This window comes from Hyposmocoma kahamanoa, unplaced genomic scaffold (assembly GCF_003589595.1).
Source record: "Hyposmocoma kahamanoa isolate Upper Pololo Valley unplaced genomic scaffold, ASM358959v1 100021, whole genome shotgun sequence".
In the NCBI taxonomy this organism is placed as follows: Eukaryota; Metazoa; Arthropoda; class Insecta; order Lepidoptera; family Cosmopterigidae; genus Hyposmocoma; species Hyposmocoma kahamanoa.
Window position 1 is genome coordinate 7,238,089 of NW_020653200.1, and position 17,615 is coordinate 7,255,703.

The 17,615-nt window shown below is 35.7% G+C and overlaps 2 protein-coding genes across 7 annotated transcripts in view; one reads left to right on the forward strand and one right to left on the reverse strand.

The window, feature by feature from the left end:
* LOC113235307 (forkhead box protein L2-like) overlaps window positions 1-4,051 on the forward strand; it is a 41,565-nt gene extending 37,514 nt beyond the window's left edge. For all 5 annotated transcript variants that reach the window (XM_026471125.1, XM_026471006.1, XM_026471275.1 and 2 more), the window contains one exon: window positions 2-4,051. In XM_026471125.1, coding sequence (XP_026326910.1) covers window positions 2-10 — 9 coding nt within the window. In that variant the 3' untranslated portion in view covers window positions 11-4,051. The remainder of the gene's footprint in view (window position 1) is intronic.
* Window positions 4,052-5,580: 1,529 nt separating this feature from the next.
* LOC113227131 (cyclic nucleotide-gated cation channel subunit A) overlaps window positions 5,581-17,615 on the reverse strand; it is a 38,891-nt gene continuing 26,856 nt past the window's right edge. For both annotated transcript variants that reach the window (XM_026460012.1, XM_026460019.1), the window contains 7 exons: window positions 11,205-11,447; window positions 10,291-10,450; window positions 8,180-8,325; window positions 7,943-8,065; window positions 6,935-7,840; window positions 6,354-6,535; window positions 5,581-6,058 (listed from right to left, as the gene is read on the reverse strand). In XM_026460012.1, the coding sequence (XP_026315797.1) occupies window positions 5,770-6,058; window positions 6,354-6,535; window positions 6,935-7,840; window positions 7,943-8,065; window positions 8,180-8,325; window positions 10,291-10,450; window positions 11,205-11,447 (2,049 nt within the window). In that variant the 3' untranslated portion in view covers window positions 5,581-5,769. The remainder of the gene's footprint in view (window positions 6,059-6,353; window positions 6,536-6,934; window positions 7,841-7,942; window positions 8,066-8,179; window positions 8,326-10,290; window positions 10,451-11,204; window positions 11,448-17,615) is intronic.

The following is a 17,615-nucleotide window of genomic DNA, read 5'->3' on the forward strand; positions in this document are numbered from 1 at the left end:
GTTGGCGTGAAAGAGGAAGCTTCGCCTAGCGTTGTATCTAATGGAGCACCGTACTCTAAATGGTTTACGTAGTCACCAAAGCTGGAGGGAAATACAAGACTAAGAATATTAAGTTTTATGCACTTCGTGTGGTATAATACGATTTACAATGGAATTAGAATTGATTGTAATGTAAAAATTGATATAGTGTTCAATGTATGTATAATGTAAGTAGGCGTGTATATTAATTGGTAGGATGTTATTAAAAAGCCTATTGCAATTCAGTAACACATAAACAAAGTGAGGCGCATATAATTTGTGGTTATATTTTTATGGCCGGGTAATATATAGTCAACAGCAACTCAAGTGTAACTTAGAGAATTATCTCACGCGCAAAACATTGAAATATACCTCTTAGAAAAAAAGGAACAACTCTAATGCGAGAAAAAAAGGATGAAACTGTTTATAATGTATTTAATTCAAAATACGTTTCTTTGTATCTTTTTGCTATTAGATGATAAGCATATTTTTACTAGATGGATTATTAAAGGCAATGGCGGAATAAGAGTGTATTTTGACGGCCTGCTTTCCAATAGCACCACAACTGTAGGATAGCTGTTGAAATGCAGCTGGTACGCTACAACGCCTCTGATTCACTGCTAGTTGGCGTTGGTGATGGAGTTGCTTTGTTTTTTGCCAGCATAACACAACTAATTCGGTTAATTCGATACAGCTCGTGTAACTAGCCTCAAAAGGAGAAGCAAGGCTCCATTTACCGCGGACTGGAAGGGAATGAAACGGAATTTTTTGAACTAAATTGTACATAGCATAATGAACTTTGTACGTTATGTAAATTGTACAATGTAACAACTAGATACGATACAATAACTACGGAAATTCCCGAAGCTGCGCGAGAATTCTCTCGAAAACGCGCGACCGGTGTTTTGGTTCGTATCTAGTTTGTATGTTATACAAGTTCATTAAGCTATGGTTATAAAAATTGCCTTCCAAATTTAAGTAAAAGGCGCCTAATGAATGTTTAGAAACATTATTTACATTGATTATTATTCACAAGATCGATTCTTTTCAGTCTCCAATAGCTGCGTTGTTTTGTTTCATATGAAATCTTTTGTCATAATTTTAAGGTCCATTAATTTGATAGCATTCTTATGTTATCTTCCCATAGTCTTCTCGCAATGTCTTCAAGTGATTTTAACGTGAGTGTGTTACTCTTGTTTTGCTATAGACTATGTATTGGTCATTCTGCCGGATGTAGGATCCCACCGCTTAGAAAAAAATACAGCCTGGTGTCTTTGTTAAGATAAAAGCTAACGTCAGTTATAATGAAGCAGGAGTCTTAGGCAGTGATGTTTGTCAATGTTTATCTCTGTGAACTTGGAATTAGAATGTATTGGCTTTTCTTAAGTGCTGTCAATAGTTGGAACCTAACCTTCGGTTGTGAAATTGGGCCCATGTTTTCGAGTGCAACGTTTTTCTGATTTAACTTCGTATGAGGGGTATATACCAGTAGTTCTTTCACCATGTGACTACGTATTTTGGTAACAGTTGTATATACAATGTTAATCTAATTACACTGCATGCAAAGGGTTGGGTCCAGCTACAAACATGAATAACTTTCACCTTGTTGGTACAAATCAGCTGTTAAATGTCCAGAACTACTGGGACAAATCCAGCATGAATATTTGCGTAGTCGTCTTTCAAATATTACATGATCAGATAATTAAAATACACTTACTGACAATAACTTCGAATCGCATGTGAAATATGGCACGACCATAAAATAATACATGTTGTAGAAAACTTAACAAGGCATCGCAGGATTGAAAACACTTGGATTTGTCACGTTTTAAGCTCCGAATACAAGAAACAACTCTGGTAATAACGAAACCAGGTTTCTGAAATTGATATAGATAGGTATGTTGTAAACAATACATTATCAAAAATTTCTTTCTTTAAGCTCAAACTCGAAGTTTACAGTTTAAAAATGACAGGTGTCCCGAATTCATTGCCAGTGAGTGTACAGTGTGCCAATAAGAGTCCTGGGAAACTAACATGGGAATATTTTTATTTAAATAACAAGATAAATGGTGGAAAGTTTTCGTGAATTGTATGTATTTGTGGTTATATAATTTACGTATATAAGCTAAGTGGCACTCAGTGCTTTCTATGTCTTGTTTTTAAGTTTTATTAATCTTATTAACTAAATTCAGTGCCGATCAACTGAACCTATATATTTTTTTTATTTGATGTCTTGCGCAATATTCGCTTGATTATTTACCCTTTGTTTCTTTGTTGATATATTTATCGAAGTGTTTTCCATTTCAATTGTTACATAAGTATTTTACCATACAAATCTATGCAATATCTGTGCCCATATCTGAGCTATGCGTTTGTTTTCGAGCATTTATTTCACTCGGTGACAATGATGATGTTTGTTGATTTCTAAAGAAGTGTGTTATATTAATATTTTAACAAATTATCTATAATTCCATGCGATTTCAAACAGGGTAATGCATTAACACGTCGTATTTTATGTGACAGTGAGTGGTAACATTTGTAGATTGTGGGCGGTTTGGATTGGTTTTGGTTCTAATACGAATTTTTCAAAGGATATTGTTTACAATATTATTGCATAACGAAATTTATTTACTCGGTCATAATATTTCAAATATTTATTGAAGGCCTAGCGGTAAATAAAGCTTTAATTCAAATTGTTTCTATGTCTTAGCAACCACATGACATGAAGATGAAAATTATACACACAATATTATTAGTATAGTGACCGGAAATAGGAGCTTCTTTTTGTCGCTTAAAATAGTGTGAGTGTCGTAAAACGACTGAATAAAGGGAGATTTTCAGATATTTGTTCAATTCCATAAATCGAAACAATAAAATGTCAATAACACTAATCAAGAACCACCGACTTCCTGATGGGTTAGATTCGTTTGTGAAAATTGCAAATTGAGAGTTAATACCTAATTTACGATTTATTTATGGGTCGACAGAGTTACTTTTTCCGTGTCAAGTGTGAAACAATACTTTCACATAATATTCTCACATATTTTATTATTATTATTATTATCATTACTTTGTTATAATTGCAATTATCAAACACGGCACAGTAAATTTTTCGAAATTTAATGTGCGGAATTTAGAATGAAATTTCGTTCAGCTTAGTTTACTGCGTTCGTTCTCCGTGGTTTACACTGGTATGGTGGCAACGGAAATGTTTTGCAATGTACAGTCAGTAGCACATCAAATGTGACACTTTGAATTTGCACCGAAGCGGCTTAGAGTTGGAAGTTAAATCTTAATCTTCTGTCAAACTTGATGTGCTCCTAATACTATATCAATTAAGATTTTTGTTCGTATTAATGTTGAAGGGTTACGACGAAAAATCTAAGTTGATAACTGATTCTTGCCTTCCGGTTAAAGGTTGAGACTTATAAACCAAACTTAAACTAACAACGAGAATCGACTTCATCTAGCAAGCGTGAAGGTTGTCTTTTTTTAATAGTGCAAGTGAAATTTGTAAAAGTCGGACAAAGTTTGAAGTTTTAAAAACAAATTGGCGACTCAGACTTTAAAAAGTTTACTTGATAGTTTTGTTTACTTGATATACACTTGCCTAAGCGACTTTAGAACTGTAGGTTTTAAAAAAAGTCGAAGTTTGTTTTATAAATCTCAGAATAAGATATTTTATGATTTTGGTAATAGCTTTCTGATATGCCTTGCATAACGTGGTGCGGGATTATGGCTTTAATGTTTTTTCTTATGTGCACCCAATAACCAGTGGAATTTGGGCATTTTGTGTAAAATGTAATTATGGAAATAACATTCGCAGCTTATTTAAATATTCTTCCGTCTTGCCGGTTCGGTTTTACATCTACGACCTTAAGCGACCTTACAATGTCTGCGGCTGTAAGAATGCCCTTATTTGTTGTATCGTTCACGGCTCTAGAAAACTTGAGTTTTACACACTGATGTATCAAATATTACTTGCATGTACAAACAATCTTCAACTATTATAAGGGATTAATTAAACTATTACTATGTCTTTTAGTATTTATTTTTTTTAAAAAAACATTTCGCAATGTCGGAATACACCATTAAATAGTGTTCCGGCGTAAAATTCACAATGAGAACAATGTCGGTTTATTACTGGTTTTATACGTGTTGGATATATTTTTTATATTTACATAGAACAACAATATTTCACATGATTGGAAGTCACCATTAAATAGTGTTCTAGCTTAAAATAAACTTATAGATATATATACTTTTGAGAACATGATACATATTTGTAACATACCAAGTCAATTTTATATTTACTATCCTATATCTAGTTTATCTTAATGTAACATACTATAAATACGTCTTAAAATTAGACATTCAGTAGGTAAATACTTAACGTATTTTTGGATGATGTTTACATCTACTCTACCAGAATATTATGATGAGTTATACTAAATGGGAGAATATCAATATGACTTCACTGACTGGTGAAACAATAACTGCGAATGCAATTCTGGTTGCAATTTAAGTAACATACATTGCAAACTTCATACATAAAGTGTTTGTCAAGAATACTACACCTTATAATAAGTAGGTAGCATTAAAAAGTAATTACTTAGAATTAACGTCGATATTTGAAGAATGTTGAAAAATCATAACTATCACGAACTTTTTTCCAATTAGGTTGTTCATCGAGTTACGTTTTAGAAAACTAGAAACGTTTTTAAATATTTTGGTCAACTAAATTCTGATAAAGCTGTAAACATCATTCGGATATTTGAAAATAGTTTTTATGAATGGAGTTTTAAACAAGAGTCCTTATCTACCCGTGTATTATATGCACAATACTGACAATAATTTAGATAAACAAATGGAGTAGTCCAACGCATAAGTTGTATGTGGTTCTACTACATACTAAAGCTATCAAATCCAATCAATGAAACAATATCGCATTTTGACACTTTATAAAGCTAAGTAGGTACTATATTGACACAAAATCTTACACATATTCTTGCATGAGTTTCCTTACATGTTTAAAAAGACGAAGTTTCTTGTATGTAATCAGATTCAAATTTTTTTGTTTCGGTTTCAGTGAAAAATCAGGTTTTCTGACTTGTGGTATCTGGACTCAAATTAGGAAATTGTACTATGAGTACCATAGCAATAGAATTCACTAGGGCACTACCCAGAACGCTCAGACCACAGAACTAATTAAAATTCATTTTCCAAATTCGTGCAACCGGGAATCAAATCCGGGACCTCGTCGTCCAGTGCTCACAGTGTAAACAGTTGGGTCACCGAGGTTGTTAACAACTTAATAGTACATGTGAGTGTCTAGGTTTGTTTTTGTTATGAAACCTTACAATTCGCAGTATTAATATATGCTGCATAATGCTTATACGTTATTTTGGTCATTGTAGATATTTACTATTCACAATGTCTCGTTTAATCATGACTAGATAATGCCGATAGCAAACATGTCAAAATCACTTCCAAAATGTCTGCAATATTTCTGAATGCGTAAAAACTCTATTCCACTTTAATTAATCATTTTAGGTTGTGGTTGCAGGAAATCATGGTTAATTTGCGAGTGTGCCAATGTGCGAATACTGAATATTTTGTAAGTATAATCCTCGAGGTATCAAAAATAATTTCAGTAATTACATTTTATAAAAATAAGAAATCACCTTCAAAGGAAAGGTATTGGCTTCCCTCCTTCCAATTTACTTACTTTGTTCGAATTTTTAGCTCCGTCTAGACGTCTTTATTGTGTCTTTTTATGCGTAGCGATTTACTACGTGGTTCCGTAGTGAGGCGTAGCAACCCTGGTGTCCTTTCTGCACTGAACGAGTACCCACGCTCTCGCGCTGGCATTATGGGGTTGCTAAGGAGCATCAATGATGTATCCTGGGTTGAGCTTGCTGGTAAGTCGCCGTATACTGAAATATCGCATCCTCGTACAACGTCGCTCCTCAACTCCGATGCTTGTAAAGAAGTGACATCTTCAGAATCGGTGTCGTCTTCGTCCGTTTCATCCAAAACTCTGTAATCATTCACAATTTACTATGTTTTAAAAGAAAACAGTATTTGTATTCGCTTGGCAAAGTATCAAAACATCGCAATTGGCCACCATATTCGCATAAAGCAATGGAAATGTTATTTTCTTTTTATATTTTTTTAACGCACACGCTCATAGCCCCGCACTAGGGAAACCCTGTGTCGCGAGTGCCATGGACACACAATTAAAATATTTAGAATTCAAATATTTCACATTTTTTAGTTAGACGGAAGCATGAGTAACATGGTCAAGATTTGACATACTTCTTAGGCATTCTCACCTTGTTTCAATTTTATTCATTCTCTGCTTTAACTTTTCCTGTTCTTCACCAACACGTGAAATTAAACCTTCCAAGCGATTGTTGAGCATTTCTACAGTTGTTTCCAATTTAACTACGGTTTCTTCCAATGTCTGTTGGGTACTGTGTGCGTTTTGAAACACCGCCTCGTCTAATAAGCCGTCCTGCAATGAAAATTTAATTGCTTGTATTTTTAGAATATGTATAATCAATAGGTTCGTTAACCATTACCTCAATTTAAAAAAGGTTATTTAAATGAAACTAATTTCTCCGGATCTATGTCTATGTATTTATTTTTTTAAACACACCAACATTAAGCTGTGATCATGGGACCTGTAAAAAGCACAAAACGTTGGTTTGTTTGAAAAAATCATTGTTTCATATCCAGTGTGCAATCACAAAAATAAGAACTCGAAAGTTATTTAATTTCAGGTAAAATTAAACGATAAGGATCTTAAACAGTTAACGATTAATGTATAAGTATATTCGTAGTATTTTGTTTAACCAACGATCAGTGGATCAATTAATTAAATTATGTAAGTAAATGTAAACAATAATCGTACCTTACGTAGAAGCTGACATCCACGTTCTGTGAGCGTATTCCTTGCATCCGGATAGTCAGCGAGAGCTTCCCATAGGTCCCTCTTAGCCAAGCAGAAGAGATCAGAGTATCCTAGAGCACGGACGTTGGCCGTTCGTCGGTTGCCTGTGCGATTACCAGCGATTTCTAGAACACTTACTTCGCCAAAAACTGATCCTGCGCTGAGAGTAGCTAATACAGTTTTTCCGTCATCCGCAACTACTTGTAGCCTGCCTCGTTTAACTATGTACATTTCTTTTCCGACGTCTCCTTTTCTACATATGTAATCACCTGGACTGAATACTTGTAGTTTTAATTTCAATACTAAAGCTTCCAGGAGTCCTGGTTCGCAATCTTGAAATATCCTCACCTTTCTCAATGTATCCAGATGTACTCGAATGGCTATTTCCGCTTTTAATTTATCGGGTAGCGAAGAGAGAACATTTTCTTCATCGAGAGCTCCGCTCTGAGCCCAAGTGTAAGCAAACCATCTTATAACACGCGCCTCAAGTTCGCCGCTTACTTTTCTAAATGCCATGTACTGTTTAACTCCGTCCATTTTGTTTTGAAACTCTACTCTAGCCACATTCATGTTCGAAATCATTGATCCGATGTTTCCTACTATTGTGGCAAAAATTAAGACACCTGCCAGAAAATCTGCCACTACAAATAAATATTCGGCGTCGATTTCCGGTTGCGGTGTTTCACCAATAGTAGTAAGAGTCAAGGTAGACCAATAAAAGCTATAAATATATTGATGAGCAAGTGATTCATTTCGTGAGCCGGTTAAGTTGTACACCCAATTATCTGTCCCAAATCCTATAGCGTAACTTATAGCGAAGTACATACACGCATTCCAATGAATCAATACGAGGATCGCCATTACGACCTGAAAAATAATACCTTCTTTTAATGTCATCAGGTATTTAAATAAATTCGTTTATTATGAGTAACCGGTACATTAATTATAATTAATAATCGTTTGTCTAACCTTGCAAATCCTGAAGGCGTTCGGATAGCTAGTGGCAGTCTCAGTACGGTCGAACCACTCCCACATTCGAGGTAGGCGAAATAGTCGATTGAGTCGCAAAATAACAGGGCACGGCAAACGTTTCTGGAACACAACCAGTATTGACGATTCAGTAATCACCAAGATAAAGAATGAGTACGGTTTGAAAGCTTCATTGTAAGTTACTGAGAATAAGAACAGAAATGCTTTGGCACTAACGTAATCGCAAGATCCTGGTCTCCACCAGAAGTACGCGAAATCAGTGGGCAGCAGGGACACGAAATCATATTTCCAGGCGTCCGATTTGAGATAATATCGTCTGAGCATTTTTGGATCTTTAACCATGAGACCTTGTTCAAGGTATCCTGTAACAAAATTAATATTCTTGAAATCGCATTCTACATATTCACGCGAGAAAGTAAAAACCTTGTAGGCCATATTTCTTGAAATACATGGGCAAATATTTGTTGTTGTAAATTGCACTTTATGACATTCAAGCACCGTTTAAATTTGTGGATTTAAGGGTCTTGTTTGAATAACTTGTGTTGCTGAGCGTACCTGGTGTGATAAAACTTTCCATTCACTAGCGAATACAGAGGGGTATTCGCATTAGTACCTCTATTCTGTGTTTCTTTACTCCTACACACATTACAATGTAAGGGTAAAGAAATAATCAATCAATGACAAGTCGGCGACGGTCCTGTACTATGCGAGAGTTCGCAATGCAATATTTGTTCGGAAAGAGCGACAAGGCAGGGTCGAATGTTTGTACACACGTTAGCTAAATTTGATGACGCAAGGCGCGGTCCGGTGTGTGGGTGTCAAATTGTTGATTTGCGAACTCACTTCGAAAGCAATGCCCGTAACTTACTTTGTCATGAGTGGTATCGATTCAGGAGGCTGTTATGGAATAGCGCATAAAATGTCTTGCTAGCGCTAGTGAATAGTGGAGGACAAGGCCGAGCCGTCTGACATAAGTCAATAAAGGACGCTGTGTCTGTTTGACCTAACCGAAACAGGTGACTTGAACTCGGTCGAACTATAAAAAGTAGATCCAAGGGTCCTGGTCATAGAGGTGATTCACCTATTGGAACTGCTTGATGAATAGAATAAATACCCATGTAGCGTCAATAGGTATAGCTTAATAACTGTAACGGAAAATATGTAAACACTGAAAGGAAAATATTCTTTTGACACATGATACACCTAAGTAAGTGTCTGTCATCGTTCAGATTTGATCGAGCGTTCGCCCATTGTGTCGCGGTAACCTACCCGCGGACTTTAATATCCTACTTATTAGGAAGAATACATTCATGCTACCTATTCGTCTTAGGTAGCGATCAAGTCTTAGGTAACGATCAATGATAGATATAGGTTTGTACTGATCTGCGTTTTCGTGACTAAAAGATGGCCATTTTCTTTTAATTTTAAGTTTTATTTTTAAGGCGAGTCACTGAAAAAGAACCGGGAAAGTATTTTACTAGATCAAATGTTTTAGGCGTTTGCTACAACACAACAGTCATGTAAAAAATATACGATTAACCTAATGGTATTGTCTAAAGAATGTGCTAATTCGTTATACGATAGGATGTACTTTACCCGATCATATAAAATCTCAAAAACAGGCAGTCTAAAATTCATTATTTAAGAATAATATATCTAATTTTGCACATAATATTGTATATTTTATGGAGATAAAATTGTATTGAAAAGATGAAGATGAAGATGTATTTAAAAAAAAAATCTCTTTAAGTTCTACAGAGAACCGGCAAAATTTTGGTTTTCAACTGAAGCCTTATACCTATAAATTCACATTTATCACAAAATTTGAAAATTGCGCAGCAGTTTAGCGTCACGCCCCGCTACACAGTCAGTCACCATCGGGTGCTTGTCAACGTCGGATCTGTGTCAAATTTTCTCCACTTTTATATTGATTACCTCACAATCAGATACAAATGAAAATGCGAACTTCCTGCATAGTCAAGGATTCTCTGAAAGCAGGTGCTTTGATTTGCGATAGATAGTCACATTTGCATTAAAGGAAATCATTCGCTTGATATGCGGGTGAACGCAGTGAAAAGTAGTAGGTGTAATAGGTTACAATCGCAAAGCAAATACCTATCGCTTATCGCTTAATTTTTTAACTCATTTTATACATGAATAATTAATCATACAGCAAAAACATGAAATGAGTTCGTCCGGTCAGAATACTGAGCTACGTGGAGAATTGCATGCGTTTTAAAAGCTTATAAATTAGTGACCATTATTATATATTATCTATTCAGAATTTTCCATTATATTGTAATCACTCCTTTATGTAGGTAACTTACCTTCATGCATATGAATTATGGTATCAAAAACGTAGATTGCGTCGCACAGGTAGTCGAGTATAAACCAGACGAATGTCAGATTATCCAATTCCCAAAACACGGCTCTACCAATGACGAATACCACATTGTAGAGAATTGCCAACGAGACCATAGCCAGCCACTGCAACACGTGTAACACTTTACAATGTGAATTCTTCTTTTATGTGACACTCTTAACGGAGCGGTAGTGGTCATCATGAAGTATGTTTGTCTTATGTCTGATGTGGCTCGCTTGATGATATGTGATTTACGTATAATATCTTACAGCGTTACTGAGTTCAAAGCTACCATTAAATCATAAACACCGAATTAATTTCATTACATTCAACTAACTTCGATTTTTAGTGCCTCAGGCAAGGTCCTTATTATATAAGTTCAGTATAAAGTCTGCGAGATATGAAAACTTTGTTTAAAAGGGTCCTCTACAGGTTAAGATGCATAGTTCTACCAGGTCACGTGGCCGTGACATTCAAATAATACGTTTGATGTGCATACATAATTTATGATTTAAGGGCTTCTTCATATTTACTTGGGACATGGTTTTTTAATTTTGTAGAATATGTATCATTGTCTTAAACATTTCTTACTTCTCTTACTATTTTTATTTTTTATGATACATTTTTATGATGTAAGTAACAGGACGAACAAGTCATTATTTTTTATGATATGATGAAGGGAAGGGTGCCGATTAATTTATAGGCACATGGGACTCGACAACTATGTGTCATTCCCTCAGATCTTTACGATTTAAAGTTATGAGTGGCACTGCAAGTGCTATGGACAGGCGTGTCGCTTAACACCAGGCGCACAACTTGTTCGTCCTGTCAATTGCTGTCATAAAGAAAAAGATATAGAGAAATGAAGTTGATACGTACGTGATAATGGTAAGATTGAGTTGGATCAAAGGCTAATTTTAAACCACAAAATAATTTGGAACTTTGAGCTTGGTATAATGGCTCCTCGGGATCTGTGAAGGTCTGCGCTGAGAATTTGTTGAGGAATAAATCGGGTTGCTTGATAGCGTTGGGTTCCCCACTGATACGGCATCGTATATTTCGTGTCAAACGGTTGAATTGCCGCCTCACCCAATTGCTCCCTGGATCTGTTTCGCTGACACCCTACAAAAATATACATAAACGTTATTATTGATTATTTTAAATTGGTCAGTATAGTATATTACTTTCAACTATAAAACAACTGTAACTAACTGTATTCAAATTGACTTTGCGCTTTTGTAGACTTAATATGCTTTCTACAAATAACCATTTAATATTTTCCACTATCTGTCAAGCGTGGTTCTTACCCTTGAACAAACAAACATCAACTTAATATATTGCGTAACAAGCAAAATACCGCTTCATGGTCACGTAATTTATCCCATGATTATTTAAGGTTACAATAATGTGAAGTTCTTGGTAATTTTATATTAATTAAAGAAGGATAATGCCAAGTGAAGGACATTCCTGTATATAAGGTATCATAGGTTGCGATATTTAATTAGTAGGGCGCCTTCACATTAGATGATCATAGAAGCGCTACAGTGGCGCCACTGTGGCGCTGCAGCTGCGCCATTACTAATTTTCATACAATATTTAGAAGCACAGCTCCAGCGTCACATTCATGTCACGCGCGCGCCACTTTTGGAGACTAGATTGATATCCGTGAACTCTACGCCAACTTAGTTTTTTGGTCATTTTCTGTTTTTAATGTAAACAGTCTTATTATATTTACTAATATGGTGCTCCCCTAAATTTGTAAAAAAAAGAAACTTAAAAACAAAATTAGAAAAAAAAACAAAAAAGAAACAATTTTGTTAAAAAAAGAAACAAAATAAAAAGAGAGTATACATGCTCTGTATCATAAGTAACAAAGTAGAAAAATTCGTTTGATTCTACCAGAAATTTTTCCATGGGAGCTCCCCGTATAGCGCCTACAGCGCTAACAATTGGATCATCGAGCTCGTAATATTGGTAGTTAAACTATGTCATTAAAATTAAGGCCTAAATAACATGTTTGGGTGTATTGTATGCTGAAAAACAAAAATAATCATGACACATAAGCATGTGGTTTCATGCCGTTTCCATTATTAGTATTAATGTAAATGTTCTTTTACGATTCTTGAATATTTAATTTAAAGTATTTAAAGATACATTCATTAAAAAAACTATAATTATACATATATTATACGAATTATTGTATTGTGCCTAATGGCACAGACAATTTTAGAGCCAATTACTTACCTCGTTGTAATCAATTTGAAGGTCGATAATTGCAATGAATCTGTGCTAGTTTTTCGAGAAATTTAAGAAAACATTTTAATTGTTAAACACACCAGCTATTAACAATTCTAATATTGGTAATTAAAACATCTTCAATGTTATGTTTTTAAACCTTCTATCTAACTATCACTGGCCACTTCAATATTAAAATGAAAAATGTTGACAGTTGACGATACCGGTAAAATACATAAGGTTATTTTAATTTTTTATTGAATTGATATTCAATTATTTTTTGTGAAATTACTCCACTAGTTTGTTATAATTATTAATACAAAAATCGAACACTCAGAAAAAAATTCCTTCGATCCGGCCGGATTCGTACCGAAGTCTCTAGCTTACCGTGGCAGACGCTATATCAACTAAGCATACATAAGGTTAAGCATACTTAATACATAAGGTTATGTTTGGACAAAAATAGAATTCTTTTTTCAAGACTTTTCGATTTGTATTTTATATTGATCTTTCTCTATATTGATCAGAAGTGAGGTTTCTAAAATTATGCGTACTCAATTTGTTGACAACTTATGTGTAGAGTCTCCTACAACGCGGTTTTCATATAAGGCAGAGCGAAAATTGCGTACAGCCCTCCTACAGCGCGGCATCCATATAACGCGGTTTCTATTATAACGCAGTAAGAATAATCTGATTTCTATTAATTCCGAGTCTCATAAAGGGCGGTTTCCATAAAGCGCAGCAACGGTTTCCTATAACGCGACACGAATTAATCACGTTCTAGGAGGGTTGACTGTACTCGTCTATCGAAAGACTGAACTGCTGGCAAAATAATATATTTCTAGGCTCATACACAACCAGTTACGGCAGTTTTTTTATTATTATGTCTTAACTGCTTGGTTGGTTAGTTCATTGACGTATATTGGCAAATAATTAACGAAAAACAGCGCCCAATTGCTTAGTTTTCAGCAATTAGTTCAATCGTGATATTGAAATGATTGTAGATTGTTATGGCGATTGTACGCGTGTCTGCCCTTAAAGCTATTTTGTGTTGCCGTGACACGATTTGAATCTTCAGTTATAAAAATTGAAATTTGGAAAATACAATCCAATTTGATCCAAAATCTTAATTGTCATATGACAGATTTTCTTAAGCGACGGATATTAAAGGTAAGTGCGTGGTCGAAGAATAGGTACGTAAGTAATTAATGGGACATTATGATGCCCATTTGTCATAGAACGTGGGCTTTATGACTCACGGCGTATCGACTCGCCTCGAGAGGTATAATATAGATACATAGAGCTACATACTATAGGTATTGTTATGTACATTGCTGAAGATGGTATGATTTAAGGGGTTGGTTTTGGTAGATGCATATTAAAGTTGCACGGACATCCACTAATATACACAAATTACTTCGAAAATGCTAACATTTTTAAACAAATTACTCGCAGGGCTATGTTACTAACATCATAAACAACCACTTTTGTTTTTTGCTTTTACTAATTCATTGGATTTTACTTTCATACTAAAATGAATTAATTACATTTAGATAGATCTTTTTTTTTATAATATCTAGTGACGAGACAAATATGTCGTGCGCCTGATGGTAAGCTTCACGCCTGTCCAAAACAGTTGCAGTGCCACTCAGAGCTTTAAATTGCAAACATCTGAGGGGCACTGCCAGTGCGCCCGTCACTCGGAAACATAAGTTGACAAGTCCTATGTGCCTGTAATTTCACCAGCACCCTTACCCTTCAAAACCGGAACACAGTAATGCTGACATTACTGCTTGATGGCAGAAATAGGTAAGATTACTGGAGGCAGTACTTCTCTGGACGAACTCTTTCACAAGGAGCTCTACTGCTACTAAATCAGTTTTTTCGCTTTTGATCGCTAAACTGTTATAAGTCTGTGCAGCACGGGGGTGGGAGACTTTCCTGAGGATGCTTGCATGTTTGAAATTATTCCACCAAATTCAGATGTAAAAGGTGTCAGACAGTACAACAAAAACTTAACAAGTTTATTTATGATAAATTTATTAAATATTGTAAAAAGTCATGGTTTTTGATGTTAGTAATATAGGCCTGTGAGGTTGTTAGTATTTTAAAAGTAACCCTGTATACAATGCCATAGCTACAGCGCATTGTTAACATGTAAAATTGTTAATCATACATCAAAAGTATTTTTAGCATTTGAAAATTACAAAAATAATACGAAATACATGAGTCAAAATTGTTAACTCTCCTATTTAAACATAAAAAAGTATCGACTAATTTCATTCGTAGAATCTTTAAATCTCTCTACTGAAAAATAATCATTTTTAAGATGTGTCCTTCTTACATCAAGGGTATAAATGATAATAGCGCACACCTTCTTAGCACCACACGCCATCCGCGGATGCCATGGATACACCTATACAACCATAAATTAGTAACAATAACGCATGCACTCATCCAACCACAAATTTGTGATAATAACGCACACACTCATAGCCCCACACGCCATCCGCGGATGCCATTGACACACACCTATACAAACACAAATTAGTGATAATAATAATAATAATAACGCTCACAATAATAATAACGCTCACAATCAACATAGCCCCGCACTAGGGAAACCCTGTGTCGCGGGTGCCATGGACACACACATAGACAACCACAAATTACACCCAAACTCACGAGAGAAATAAATGTAGGCCATACAAGTATTTCTCCCAGCCCGGGAATCGAACCTGGGACCTCTGCGTGGCAGTCCTGCATGGTAACCGTTCGGCCACGGAGGCAGTTCATAAAAATAATAACGCATGCACTCATACAATCACAAATTATTGATAATAATGCACACGCTCATAGCCCCACACGCAATCCGCGGATGTCATGGATACCCTCCTATACGACCACAAATTAGTGATAATAACGCATGCACTCATCCAACTACAAATTAGTGATAATAACGCATACACTCACAGCCCCACACGCCATCTGCGGATGCCATGGACACACACTATATAACCACAAATTAGTGATAATAACGCATGCGCTTATCCAACCACGAATTAGTGAAAATAACGCATATATTCATAGCCCCACACGCCATCCGCGGATGCCATGGACACACACGTATACAACCACAAATTAGTGATAATAACGCATGCACTCATCCAACCACAAATTAGTGATAATAACGTACACATTCATGGCCCCGCACTAGGGAAACCCTGTATAGCGGATGCCATGGACACACACATGGACAATCAAAAATTAGTGATAAAAACGCACACACTCGTAGCCCCTCACTAGGGAAACTCTGTACCGCGGATGCCATGGATACACACACAGACAATCACAAATTATTATATTATAATAATTATTAATTATATTATTACGCCCAAACTTACAAGAGAAATAAATATAGACCACACTAAAATTTCTCCTGCCTCGGGAATCGAATTCGGGATCTCTGCGTAACAGTCCTGCATGGTGACTATTAGGCCATGGAGGCAGTTAAATTTATATTGCATTTCTTATAATATAGTGATAATTTATGAATGAATCGTTTTAAATTAGTAAAGTAATTAATGACTACTTTAAATATCAATTTAAGGTTATTAATATGTCGCAGTTTTTAAAACCCGACGCAAAAAAGGCGAGATATAAGTTTAAAGCTTTTGTCTGTGCATTTCGATTTTTTAAATTTATTTTTTATTTATTCGCACGTCTATCTGTGCTATCGTAGCTCCCAAACGGAAGTACTGATCTCTAAGTATTTTTATTCGAAGGCTGGTTTAATCGAGATAGTTCTTAGCTATGCTTTTTACATCTGCTCAGTTGCTTAAAGATCATTAGCTCTATTAGTGTATGGATCTCAGCCATAATATTGATAATTCTTTTACTTCCCCTCGTAAATTCGTATGTAAATCCGATGGCATTACGTAGGGCGCACTATAAGTTTCCGGAATTGGCTACTTACATAAACAATATTTAAAAAGTAATTACAACATTTGAAAATGGAACTCTTTGGCTGTAAAATGCAGTTTGTTTCATCTGACTGTCACTTGTTTTTACATTGTGGCGTCATTTATAGAAATTGGTTGTCTACATCACCATGGATTTAACTCGTGAAAATTTTAGTAGTATGATTTTTTACGATTTTGGGTGTAACTTAACAGCTCAGCGGAGCTTCGCTCGGCTGCAAACAGCTTTTGGTGATGAAGCACCATGCAAGACGACTATTTATAGCAGGTTTGCAGAATTCAAACGCGGTCGTGTGAATCTCAGTGACGAATTTCGTGATGGTCGCCCGTCCACTGCTGTGAACAACAAAAACATCGATGGTGTGCGCCGTATGATCAAAACAGACAGGCATGTGACATACTATGAGGTTCGGGCATCTTTAGGTATAGGCATAAGTCAAATACAATCAATACTACACAAACATTTGTGTGTGAAAAAGCTGTGCTCTCGGTGGATCCCACACAATTTGACTGTGGCTCAAAAAACGGATCGCATCACTTGGTGCAATGCCATGCTTACCAGATTCAACGAAGGGGCGTCAAATTTGGTGTGGGATATAATAACAGGTGATGAAATATGGATTTATAGTTACAATCCCAAAACAAAGCAGTAGTCGAACGTATGGGTCTTTCGAGATGAGCCGAAACCAACCAAAGTGGCGCGCATGCAAAGTGCCTCTAAGCGGATGATTACTTGTTTTTTTAATAAAACTGGACACGTGGCTACTGTTGCTTTGGAAAATCGTTGTACCGTGAATAGTGATTGGTACACGACCATTTGTTTGCCGGAAGGTATTGACAAACTCCGTAAAAATAACCGTACACACCGTATCATATTGCACTACGACAATGCCAGTTCTCACGGTCAGACAGACAAACGGATTTTTGAACATGAACTACGTTGACCTTATGAGCCATCCTGCGTACAGTCCCGACCTGGCACCTTGTGACTTTTATTTATTTCCAAAAATTAAGAACCAGTTACGCGGTCAACGATTTTCATCACCTGAAGAGGCTGTCGAAGAGTATGAAAAAT